Source organism: Cyanistes caeruleus, chromosome 13 (genome assembly GCF_971803275.1).
Source record: "Cyanistes caeruleus chromosome 13, bCyaCae1.hap1.1, whole genome shotgun sequence".
NCBI classification, from domain to species: domain Eukaryota; kingdom Metazoa; phylum Chordata; class Aves; order Passeriformes; family Paridae; genus Cyanistes; species Cyanistes caeruleus.
In genome coordinates this window covers 20026290-20038832 of record NC_141713.1, presented here as the reverse complement: position 1 = coordinate 20038832, position 12543 = coordinate 20026290, and the positions used below count along the sequence as shown (strand labels likewise).

At 43.5% G+C, this 12543-nt stretch overlaps 1 protein-coding gene across 9 annotated transcripts in view; it reads left to right on the top strand.

The window, feature by feature from the left end:
- ZNF592 (zinc finger protein 592) overlaps window positions 1-12543 on the top strand; it is a 37268-nt gene that overhangs the window by 14795 nt on the left and 9930 nt on the right. For all 9 annotated transcript variants that reach the window (XM_023934375.2, XM_023934374.2, XM_086848569.1 and 6 more), the window contains exons 3-5: window positions 4755-4933; window positions 9021-9197; window positions 9971-10130. In XM_023934375.2, the coding sequence (XP_023790143.1) occupies window positions 4755-4933; window positions 9021-9197; window positions 9971-10130 (516 nt within the window). The remainder of the gene's footprint in view (window positions 1-4754; window positions 4934-9020; window positions 9198-9970; window positions 10131-12543) is intronic.

Here is a 12543-nt window from a genome sequence, read left to right as displayed (position 1 = left end):
GCAACTATAATCTAAGGAAATAACAATAGCTGTTGTGCTTGGATATGGTTAATTAGGATAAAACCTCTACATTGGGGTTCTAGGTTTTTCTTCTTCAAATGAATAATCTTGAGCTTCTGTTAAGGGGTGTTTTTCATCCATGAATTGAACATGCCAATGCAATGATGTGTGTTCATTTAGAGAGAACCTGGGCAGGAGCACAGTTCAGTTATCACAGCAACAGCAGATTCAGTTCTCTGCCCGCTGCTTCTCCTCACATTGGTAAAACGTTGTGTAGCAGTGCTGTAACCTGGATGGATGAAATAAGCCCTCCAGGCATCTGGAGCTTGACTGCAGTGTGGCCCACAAGCAGTCACCCAGAGGGATGTGGGAAGGGGAGCACAGGGGGCAGAGATGAAGGATCTGTGCTCCCAGAGCCAGCACCTGGCGCTGCTACAGTCAGAGCATCCCTGCTGAGGGGTACAGGCTGCTGGCATTGACCCCACCCAGGCAGTAAAGGAGAGCTACTGAGAAGTTAAAGGTTAACTTTCAGCAGTAATTGGTCACTATTTTTTTTTTATAGCAAGAGAATCCTGGTAATTTCTGTTTGTGATCCCTTGGCTGCCCCTGCAGCTCTGCCTGAAGCAGAAAAATTACAGCTTGCAAAAGGTTGTAGTTGGGAAGAACTGAGGCTTTCGGGCACCACTGGTAGGGGAGTTTTGGTGTGAATATGTTAGGGGCAAGCATTTTTTATAACATTAACAGTCTGCAAATACAGTTTCTGTTCCCCTATGACTGTTTGAGTCCTTGGTATTTTTTTTATTATTATTATATTTTTGAGATAGTTTGGCTTGTGAATCTTTTTCTTAGCCCTGGTTCCATGCTATAGGGTTGCTGCCTAAGTGTTTTTAACTGAAGTTCAATGATGATCACATCAAGGTGGACCCTTGTTGTCTGGGGACAGCTCTTAAGTAGATGTGGACTTCATCACCATCACTTTGGAACAGCAAAGAGAATAAAACTGCTGGAATGTTTCTTTGCTATGCCAGTTCCCTTTCCACAGGCATTGCCCAGGGTAAAACTGTGTGTTTTAATTATAAATTACCTGATTTGCAAACACCTCTGTGGCTGTAGGGTTGGGTTTAACAGACTTAAACTTTTTTTGAGAAGTATATTTTTTCAATCTGCACTGTATCTCAGTGACTATTTAATTTTTTTCCCCTTTTGAATAAGCTAATAAGTAAAAATGGGAATCAGCTCAAGTATTCCAAAATGGCCGAGCTTCTGAGCATTTTTCTGTGTGTGAATGTGACTTGTGGAAGAAAAGCCCAAATGAAATGTGGCAGGCAAACCAGAATTAAAGAAAATTTGTAATAAATAACTCTTGATTAAAGCGTAGGCTATGGGAGTACATGAAAAACACAGACATTACACAACTCAGTCCTGTCCTGGTAACATGTTTTAGAAATAACTGACTAATGAATGTCTCAAATTGCTGCCAGACTTCTTTGAAAAGTCATGGAAAACTAGGAGAGAGATAAAAATGTGACATCTGGAACCAAGTTATAATTTCTCATATGAAGCAGAAGAGTTGCCAAATGAAGAAGCAGTCCATGCAGTGAGTGTGGGGAGTCCAGCGTGGCCACATTGGCTCCTGACAAGTGCAGCAGCTCCTGCTGCAAAGGGGATGAGCAGAGCCTCCTGTAACCCTCCTGGGCAGGATGTCTGGCCTAGTGTCTTCTGCAGGTGCTGGGAAAAGGATGAGTGTGAGCAGGAAGATCCCAGTTTTGGGTTTTTCTCTCTTGCTGGAACCTTCCTCAGCTGTAGTAATGTTCCTTGTTTGGTTCATTTTATTACCCTTAGCCCTGCATGTTCTTTTTGTTGCTAGCCCTCATGGTCAGCCCTTACCTGTAACATGCTGAGTTACTGGGTATTGATAATCAATCTTTGCTGTATAACTTTCCCAGATACTTTGAGGTTATTTTGAAGAGCCCAAATGCCAACAGAACTTCATGGAGACCTTGCTCTATCAAAGGACTATTTATTCTTTTCTTCTAACCACTTACTTACCCAAGTAAACTCCTCCTCTTACGTGGTGGTACCTTAGTTTCCTCAAAATCCTGTAGTGACGGATGTCGTAAAGCTGTTGGGGAAATGCAGGTAGCCTGACCCATTGCAGCTCAGATCTTCCTTCCCCATGTGGCTGTTGCTGCTCTGGAGAGCTCTGGAGAGCCCAGATTGTTCTCCCTCCATGTGGCCAGGAGGGAGAAGCTGCATTGACTTTTCCCAAGTCTAGAGGTAATGCTGCTTAAGGATGAGAGTTTCCTTGTTCTTACTCATTTATCCTTGTGTGTATCATCTCTCTCTTTGTCTATTTACCACCCAATGTCTTGACTCTTCCACAAGACAATTTGAATTTGGAGGCTTGGGCTGGTTTATGTCCCCCATGGTGTGTGGTGTCAGTGAATCCTTCCAGCTCCTTCTGTGGTGTCTGCAGGAGCAATGAATTAATTTAGCCTTATCCTCACTGAATCTTGTTTTTTTTTCCTGTGTCATGTGTCCACACATTCTGTCAGGCTTTCTGCCAGGCCTGAAGTAGATAACCACAATTTTGGTGCCTTTTACTCACAGTCCCCAAACTTTTTGGCTGTATGTTAGCATGGTTTTGGTCCGTGTGGAGCCTTTCACATAACGCAGGAGGTGAGGGGAGCTAGCTGCTCCTCTGACATCCCCAGGCAGCAGTGTCCAGGAGCTCAGCAAATACTGAGTGGGTTGGGCATATTTTAGATCCAGCACACAAACACACAAAGCGGTGAAAATTCAGGTTTTTACCATGTGCTGATTGATTTTGGGAGCAGCGGGTATGACAAGCGGGGGAGGAAGAGGTGAGCCTCAAACTGACTTAAAATCAAAATTAAATTGGCTTTGACAAGGCAGGATCTGAAGAGAGTGTTTCTGACTGAGTTACTAGGGCAAAGGTGCTTTCAGTTTGTGGTTGTGCTGACTCTGCCTTACATACTAGTTGAGATCACAGCGAGAAAGGTCCCGTTTTAACAATGCCAGGGAGATAAATGTTCCATTGCAAATCTCAAGCCACTTAGAAAAAAATGTCTTAACCACAATAAAACTGCTTTTACTTATTACTTACTGCTCTTGTTTGCTACTAATTTATTGCTTATTACTTACTTCTTGTAGCTCTTAGTTGGGGATTTGAGAGTGCATTGGAGAATTAAAGGTGCTGCTCAGCTCCTTGCACAGAGATCCTGGGGGCTTTTCTATTTCTCATTTTCCTGTTCTCATGGCCCATTTGCACTGTTTTTCTTGGCTGAAATTAGGGGACTTCTGCAGCATTTGAAATGCACTTGAGTTTCCTTAAATTCCCTATTTGTGTGTACATGGGGGTCCTACCACGTGGTTTTTCCACTCATTTCTCTCCTTCCTGGAGAAACCGTTTCCCCTCTAAACTTAAGTTGCAACATAGATCATGTTTGAAGCTTGTAGTGTATTTGGCAATTTCTGCAGTTTTCACTTTTGAGTGAAAAAATTTTCTGCCTTATTTATTCCCTTCCATCCCATGAACCTTTCAGGTTTGTCATAGCTTTGCATTTTATTGTAAGTGATGCTTTCTTTTACCTTGCAGGGGTTTTTACGGTTCCCTGATGGATGTTATGTAGTGGAGCATCACAGAGGTGCTGCATGAAATAGCAATGATACAGAAAAGGGAGTTGGCCATTAATTTTATTCTATTTTTTTATCAGATTTAGAGGCTTCTGTCCCATGTTTCTACCCTGGCTGCCAACAGTGAAGTCCACAGAAATTATTTAGTTATATTACTTGATTTGATAATCCATAATTAGCTGTGTGCTCTGGTTCATTCTTAAATTAGAGAAGTGATTTTGCATGGGATTATAAATGTTGGAAGAGAGTTTTTGCTCCTGGAGAGCTCAGAGTGGGCTGGGATCTGCTCTGGCTATACCCTGCTCAGGCATCCAGTGATGTGCATCCTACAGAGGATGAGTAGCTGCTCCTGGGCTTTGAAGGAGTACAGAGTCAAGACACCTGTGAAAGGGAGCAGAGGTTTGACAGCTGTTGAAAATGGGATGATACATTCACATAAAAACTTTACATGTTAAGTAAATGATGCTTCTTACAAAGAGATTTTGATAGTAAGCATGTGTGTAAAAATGGATTTCATTAAGGATGAAACAGGGAGAGAAAGTGGCTTTGCATTATTTCTAATCATCAGGAAGTTTCTGTAAGAGAAACACATAGTTTTTGGTCTTGGAAAGTTCAAATTTCATCTGATACAAAGAAATTTTTCAAGAGACACAGCAGTGGTTTTGATGGGGAAGGCAAACACTGCCTCCAGCAGCAGGTGTTTGGAGTCAGGCTATAATTTTCCTCCTTTCTTGTGATGTTTTGGTGTGGGGTGGGTGCTTGTTGAGAAAAGTGCTCTCCTTCTCAAGTCAGGAAATGAAAGTGCTGAACATTCAGAACATCATCAGAGCTAAGAGGTGAAAGAGTTTGCTTTCTTTTTTTAGGGGGAAAAAAGGAAATAAACCATATAAGATGTGGTTTAAATATGGTACTTTTATTTGGAATAAAAGTATTGTGGAAGATGTTGGGAAAAGATGACAAGGACACCAGTTAAAGAGCTTTGTGGAGTTGATGCTGCTGCTAGAGGAATATGCCTGTGCTTCACCTTTAAGGGTGAATTTGGGGGGAAAAAACCCCAAGGAGAGAATAACTAACTAATGTAAGCTTTCTTCCATCAGACGTGTCAAGTGTGCCAGATGATGCTGCCCAACCAGTGCAGTTACTGTGCCCACCAGAGGATCCACGCTCACAAGTCCCCGTACTGCTGCCCTGAGTGTGGAGCTGTGTGCCGCTCCGCCTACTTCCAGACCCACGTCAAGGAGAACTGCCTGCACTACTCCCGCAAGGTTGGCTTCAGGTGTGTGCAGCTCAGGCTCCCTGGGAAGCTGGGATTTACACCTGTGCAGTTTGGTTGTGCTTCTGAGGCTGTCCCTGTCCTGGCTGTGCTCCCTCCCAGTTTGTTTTGTGTGCCTTCTCACTGGTGGAGCAGGAGATGCACACACACACACACACACACTCACACACACAGACACACACAGAGAAAAAGGTCCTTGACTTAGTATAAACACAACTTAGCAAAAACCAAAACACCAGTGTCCAGAACACAGCACTGTCACAGCTACTGAGAAGAAATTAACTCTGTTCCATCTGAAACCAGGACACCCATCCCTGGAAGTGTTCAAGGCCAGGTTGAACAGGGCTTGGGAGCAACCTGGTATCATGGAAGGTGTTGCTGCCAATGGCAGGGAGTGGATGGGATGAGTTTTAAAGTCCCTTTCAACCCAAAACATTCTGTGACCTTGAACTGTGTCTTACTTACAGCAGAAATGAAAGTGGATGTAGCTGGAGCCTGGCATGGTTTTCTGCATGACAAAACACATTTGAAATGGGAAATAATTACTAACTGGGTTTAAGAGAGGTTTCTGGGAGCCAGACATTATTTTGTGGTGTCTTTGAGCTGAAAAGCTCTTGTATTGAATTCATGTTGCAGCTGGATGTCTTGGGGTTGATACTTACAGCAAAAAGATTGCAGATCTTAATCCTGTAAATCTCCTTAAGGCTTGAATTTATATTTATGTCAGTCGTAAAGGGCTGAGGATGTGTGCCTTTATGAGAAGGGCATAGATTATTTCCTTCTATTCCCCTGCAACTCTCCAAACATTTCTCATGAGCTGACACAGGTGGAGAAGGCTCCCAAGGTTCTGGATGTGGTACAATATATTTTCTCCACCTAAACTGCTTGCTCTGATAAGACATTACTTTTCCCTATAAGCCTTCCCTCCTTGGCATGTTCAGATCACCCCAGCTGCAGCACAACTCTTAACACATGATGATTTGCTTGGGCGATGAGACTTTTGAGTTTCCTTGAAGTTCTGTTTTTTCTCTTGGTTGCCATTAAATACCCTGAGACTTCAGACAAACAGGGAAATTTCTGCTCTTGGAGATCTTCTTTTAAGATGTCTGCAAATTCAGGAAGCTCTGCTGTGTAGTTTGGTCTGAAGCACACTGAGGTTTTCCAGGGGTTTTTATTTCAACTGTGAAGACAAGAGGCACATAGCAAACTGATTCTGAGTTTAATTATATACAGATAAGGTTTTTTAATGTGGGATCTGATTTGAGGAGACTCAGCCCACAACAAAGAATTAATTCCATCACATATTAAATGGCTGTGACATTGGGGCTGTTTGAAAACGAGTTAATCTGGGAAGGAGGAAAGCTGGAGGAAAAAAATATTTTCTCTGAGATGGAAAAATGGAAATGGAGGAGATGTCAGAAAAGTAACTTGGGTTTGGTGCAGTTCTTGGGACTTGAGTGGCACCTGGGAATCCAGCAATGAGAGCTTCCATCTGTCTACAGATGTTGTTAGCAGATACCTACTCTCTATGCAAGGGACATTAATGAAGATCTAAACGAAGACAAAGTCACAAATTACAATTATGGATTTTTTAGCTTTACCCAGCTTCTCTAAAAGCTGAATTTCTTTAATTTCTCCTCTAATTCACATCTACTGAAGCTCATCTGTGAAAGCTGAGTCCACTAGACAGGTCCAGATCTGGCTGTGCCATCTTGTTATCCTGCCTGTCTGCTGCAGGGCTGATGTCACTGGTATTGTTGAAAACAGAAGAGATAAATTTTGGTTTAACCTTATCTAGACAATCTGTGGCATCTGCCCTGTAGTCACAGAGTGACTTCACTTTTCTTTCACATTTCTTACTTGTAGAGCTGAAAGGTGAGGAATACCTTAAATTCCTCCAAGGATCAGCTTGACTTTCACCGATTCTCTTTATGTCCCTGTTTTTCTTGAATTTCTGGAGCACAGGTTTGGTTTTGGTTTTGTGGTAAGTCCTTATTCTGTCTCCTTTTCTGCTTGTACCTCTATGCTTTAACTTAAATTTGAGGTATGGTTGTTTTATTTGGAATTGAGTCATAGCTAGTGATTGCACTGAAAATGAGAATGGTCTTCTACAGTTAAAAATGAAACTCAACAAGATTGTCCTTAATTCTCCTTTCTTCTTGGCTCTAAATGTCACCTTCCCTGCTTTTTCCAAGCCCCTTCCAGCTGTCCACACCAATTTGGGACTCATTTTCCTGCTTGGTGCCCATTTAGAGAGTTGAAGGGCTGGAAGGTGATGGTGTAGGAAGCGTTCCGAGGGTTAAGACAACATCTTGTAGCTGTTATCTCCCCTCACAGACTTCTAGCCAGCCCTTCTTGCCCTGAGGGATCCAAAGCTGCTGGGGATGATAGCAGGATTTGCAATTTGCAGGAATTACATGACAAGCCCCTTGACATCCTCCATCCACTTTGTTCAGCTAATTAGTTTATCAGACCTTGTCCTTCTGGCACTGGGGTTCTTAATTACAATGTGGCTGTTGTTTAGACTTCCATTTCCTGTAAATTAAATTATCCTGTGATCATTTGACCCTGAGTAAGTGCTTGTGTCATTCCTTATTCTTAATGAAGTAGTTCCCAAAATCAAACATCAGGGAGAACCATCTCTTTTCAGTCCAGGGAGTATTTGTGGAGGAAGCCCGTTGGATATTCATGGATGTTCCAGCTGTTGCTTACTGCCAGGATTAGTATTTGTTCTTCCATTTAAACTTTGGAAATTTATTCTTCCATAATAATGTGGTTTCTGGTGTTATTGTACTAGAAAGTCTCTCTCCCCCTGTCTCACGTGGTTGAGGATCAGGCTTGAAGGCAGAACTCCCCCAACAGAATGTCTTCATGCTTCCCCAGAGGTGACACCAGCTTCTGTCACTGCTTCTCTCTCTTTTCTTTAAGACAACATCAATTCTGTGTTTTCTTAAAAGTGTGGTGGAGAGGGTTTGGCTCCTTCAGGCTGACTTCTGCCTAATGATCTTTTGAAGTGCAACTTCAAAGCTTGGGCTTGTTTCCTAAACGCTGTTGGGAGGCTGGTTTGGAGGGAAGGATATTCCAGCAGCTTGTTTGTTTTTGATACGGGCTTGGAGTTGTTCCAGTGCACGATAGCTGGGGTCCATCTGTGCCAGCAGTGCCGTGGCTGTGCTGAGCACATGGCCTCAAGCAGTGCTGGGGGCAGACACAGCCATCAGGAAAAGGAGGGAAGTGAAGGGAGAAGCTGTTTATAAGGTGAGGAGGTTATCCCTTGTGCAGCTCTCACATCCCACCAATACAATGGCCCTTGCCTTACCAGGCTGGGCTCCCCTGCTCTAACATCTGTACATGCAGTGCTGGCTTAAGCAAACTTCCACTGGTGTCATTTTGATGGAATGACAGGAATTGTCTTTTGGGAGAGGCTGTTGTGGTCCCAGCTCAGCAGAGGTGCACCTATGGGATGGCAAACCCTGCGGCTGCTGCGCTCCAGGCAGGTGAGGACAGGTGGCTGCATCCTCACGTGCCCTTGTAAGTTGGAGCGTGGCATCTCAGAGTGCAGCAGGCAGATCTGGGGAGGAGTGTTAAAGATAAATGAAGTAAGGCTGCTGGTTGTTGCCATCTTGGGGGAATATTAGGCAAGACCTGTCACAGGTGTGTGTCTGGAGAAGAGGCAGGCTGAGAACAGTGGGGTGGCCCTGCTCTCCTCTTGGCCTTGCTTTCAGCTGCTGAGAAGAATGCTTTTCTACTTCTCCCTCTCTCTTCCCTAAGCACCCAGACAGCTGGAATTGGTTTGGACAGGTACAGGGCTGGCATTCTGTTGAGCTACATCATTATTCTTTTTTGAGTTGTTTTAGTCTCTGAAGGTTTATTTTATAGATCTTGTTTGTTTGTTGCTACCATTTAGCTGTGAGTTCTGCCCAGAATTCCTGCGTCATATTCCTTCTTGACTCTTCTACATTAATATGGAAGAGATTGAACTGCTTGAATCAAGGACTCACCACAGCCTAATCCTTCCATCTGTGCTGTTCCATGGGTGTGATGGAAGTGGTGCTGTGGCTGTAACTCAGCTCTTTTGTTTTGCCTCCCCCAGGTGCATCCATTGTGGAGTTGTCTTCATGACCCTTGCCATGCTCAAAGTGCACATCCACGAGAAACACTGCGAAGTCTTCCACAAGTGTTCTTTTTGCCCAAAGGCCTTCAAGTCTGCCAACAGCACCATGGCTCACGTGGCCCACCAGCACCCAGCAGAGCCTCACAAGACTACTCAGTAAGTGTTTTGGCTTTGTCTCGTTTTTTCCTTCACTGGATGGCTCCAGGATTCCCCCTTTCCCGCACAGATTTTTTTTCTGTTTTTAGATTCTGTCCTTGTATAAGATGATCTCCTGCTTTGTCTGCCAGCAGGGGTCAGTTCCAAACCAGAGCATGCCTTGGTACAAACAGTCTTCTGGGTAGGAGAAGAGGACTTTGGTCAGGCAAGCGATAAACATCCATAAAAGGAACTTAATTGTCACCTCTTTGTCCAGCAGGACCCACAGTGGCACCTCTTGGTAGCTGGCTCAAGGGCAACTGCTTCATCTGGCACTCAAAGGGAAGAGAAGAGTTATCCCAGGCAGTGTTGCCCCCAAAAATCACCAGAGAGAAGCCTCATGATTTTTCCACTCTGTAGTTTTTCCCTCCAAGGCTTGAGCTAGTGCCAGAAATCTGTGCTTTAAGGGACTGTGGAAAGGTGGGATTGAAAGCAGTGTGTAGCTGGCTGGTATGCTTTGTGTTTGCTCCCATCTGTCTGTGCTCAGACACACAGAGTTATGCATATGCATAGAAGTAAACTTATTTTTAGCAAGCTGTGGTATGTGCCTGAGGCATTTTGATGTTCTTCCCAGTTGAGTTACTGGTTCAGTTGCCCACGTGGGTGTGTGTTGACAATACATGGAGAGCACAGCCCTCCTCAGAAGTCCATCCCTTTCTGAAGCTGCTGAGATAACTTTTTACATTGTCTTCTTGAGGTAGAGAGACTGAATTTACTTTATTTAATTCTTTAAGGGTGATCTACAAATGCTCTTGTGAGATGGTCTTTAACAAGAAGAAGCTGCTCCAAGAGCACTTCCAGCAGAACACCAGCAAGCTGTTAGTGGGAGTGTTTAAGTGCCCACAGTGTCAGCTGGTGTACATGCAGAAGCAGCAGCTAATGCAGCATGTTAAGGTAGGTAACTCTCTCCCTCACTGGTGCAAGATCTTATTTTTTGAGTTCACAGAGAATGTACATCAACCATGTGCGGCAGGTGGTTCAAGAAGTGGAAGATTCTTGAGGAATATCTTAGTGGAAGATGCAGACTAGAGTGATTTACAGGATCTGGAAATGTCAGTGGAGTGGTTTGTGTTAGTTGGTCTTAATGCAGGCAGTTCCTCTCATCTAGACACATTTTAGCTGTATGACAAAAACTTGCTTTTACAGGTAAATATGATTTTTAACTCTTCAGTTTTCAGAGAACCACAGAATCACAGACTGGTTTGGGTTGGAAGGGACCTTAAAGCCCATCTCATTCTATCCCCTGCAGGGACACCTTCCACCACTCCAGGTTGCTCTGGGCACTGTCCAGTGTGCCTTTGAACACTTCCAGGAATGGGGAGTCCCCAGCCTCTTCAAGAAAGTAATTAAATTAATGTGGCAGCTTTTTCTTTGGTTGGGAGACAGGAACAATTATTCTCTGCCCACAGTGTTACTGAATTTATATAGTGAGGGCTGAATCTGCTGTTTTGGGTGCTCACCTGTAGAGCTTTGGCCCCTTGGCAGCAGCCTCAGAGGGAGGTTACATGACATTTAACATCCTGATTCCCTGCTGCTCTGAATCACACCAGGCTGCAAGAGGGGACTGAGAGAGGCAGAAGTGATTGTCCTGGAGGCACCAGCCTTACAGGTCTGATTATCCCATAAATGTAAAAGGGCTGAATTTTTCTGTTAACTTACCCAGGATGTTTTTATGTTCATTGTCTAACAACACTCCACAAAAATCCTCTCAGATTTCTCAGTGGCATTCTGAAGAAAGTGCTTGCAATCTTCTTTCTCTTTGATAAGAAGAAAAAAAAAGGGTTGTTTTTTGTTTTTTTTTAGTCAGTGACTTTGTTTTTACTAACACTGAGAAACACTCATTTACTTTTGTTTATACTAACACTGAGAAAACCAGAAGATTTGTTAGCTCATTCCCAAAAGCAAAACTCATTCAAAGCTCCTTCTTTGCTCTCTCCCCCATGTCTTTAATTTGCAAATCTGGAAGTGCTTTGAGTGCAGTAATGAATTACAGTTTGAAGCCCTCCTGTGAAGTTGATGATTGCTAATCTTGGTGCATTACAGCTAGGAAAATAGAGCTGAGATTGAGGCTAGGACCTTCAAAGAGGTATTCATCCCCAGTGCTAAAAAACTGGAGCTGAGATACCTTGTGGTTCATTGTCAGATTTCACCTGCAGCAGTTTGTACATCAAACCCTGACATCTTCACCGCAAAACCTTGTCTTTTAACCTCTGAGGTAATTGAAGGCTTTTTGGCTGTGGCAGATTAGTAATTGCACTCCCCCATCTCCTGTGAGATCAGCTTCATGCAGTAGAGTTTTTAGGAAGTGCTATCTAGTGTGTGCTTACATGCAAAATAAAAGATCTATGTGTCTCCTCATCTTCCTCAGGTTTAGAGTGTCGCAGAGCAGGAGTTAGCTCTGCTTCCTGGTATTGATTCTGCAGAAATCACTTCATTTTTGCATGTTCCTCATTTGTTTTACCCCAGTGGTGTAACAGTGGAGCAATGAGCACTGAAACACTCCAGAGATTTCCAGATGGGGAGAAAGGTGATGTGTCTGTGTTCTTGAGAAGCTGGCAGTGCCATGGCTTCTGTGGTCATCAGCTGGGCCAGGTGCAAATCACACAAGACTTCTCAGCTGAGACCTTGCGTTTGGAGGTTTGTCTGGTGTCTGACCCACAGAAAGACTTCCAAATGCCTGGGGTTTTCATGTGTTGAAACTTTACCCATTATTAATTACTGTGCACAACTAAACCTTTCTAAATTAGCCTTTTGTGTGGATGAACTTGTTCCTGGGGGAGTTTCTTGAGGTTTCTTTGGTATGTTGCTGTTTTACTTGCTTTTGCTTTCCCACAGCTCTTCATTTTTAGATTATTTTCCTTATGTTTGATTTTCTTTGTTAAAAAAACTTTAGTGGGGACTTTTGGATTTTGACCTGTTGAATAACCAAAGAGCCTAGAGCCATATTCCTTATAAGGCTGGTTCTTGGCTTTATGCTTCATCTTATACGTCAGGAACAAAGTTTTGAACGGTGAAAAATGTAAATATCAATAAATGAAGTAGGATTGAAGGAAATAGAGAAAGTTCTCTTGCTGTCCTTGAGCAAAGAGGAAGCAGCTTTGGAGCCCCCAGGATACCAGCAAACATTTCATTCAGAGCTTACCAAAGCTCTGTATTTTTAGAGCTTGGGCTCTTGAAATAATGACAATTGAAATTTCTCTTCCATTACATCTTCCTTGTTCAACCAGAGTTCCCAGGGCTCATCCAAAATGCTAAACAGGCAGCACCAAGGAGCGGCTGTTGTCATGCAGGAAGCAGAAATAGAAGC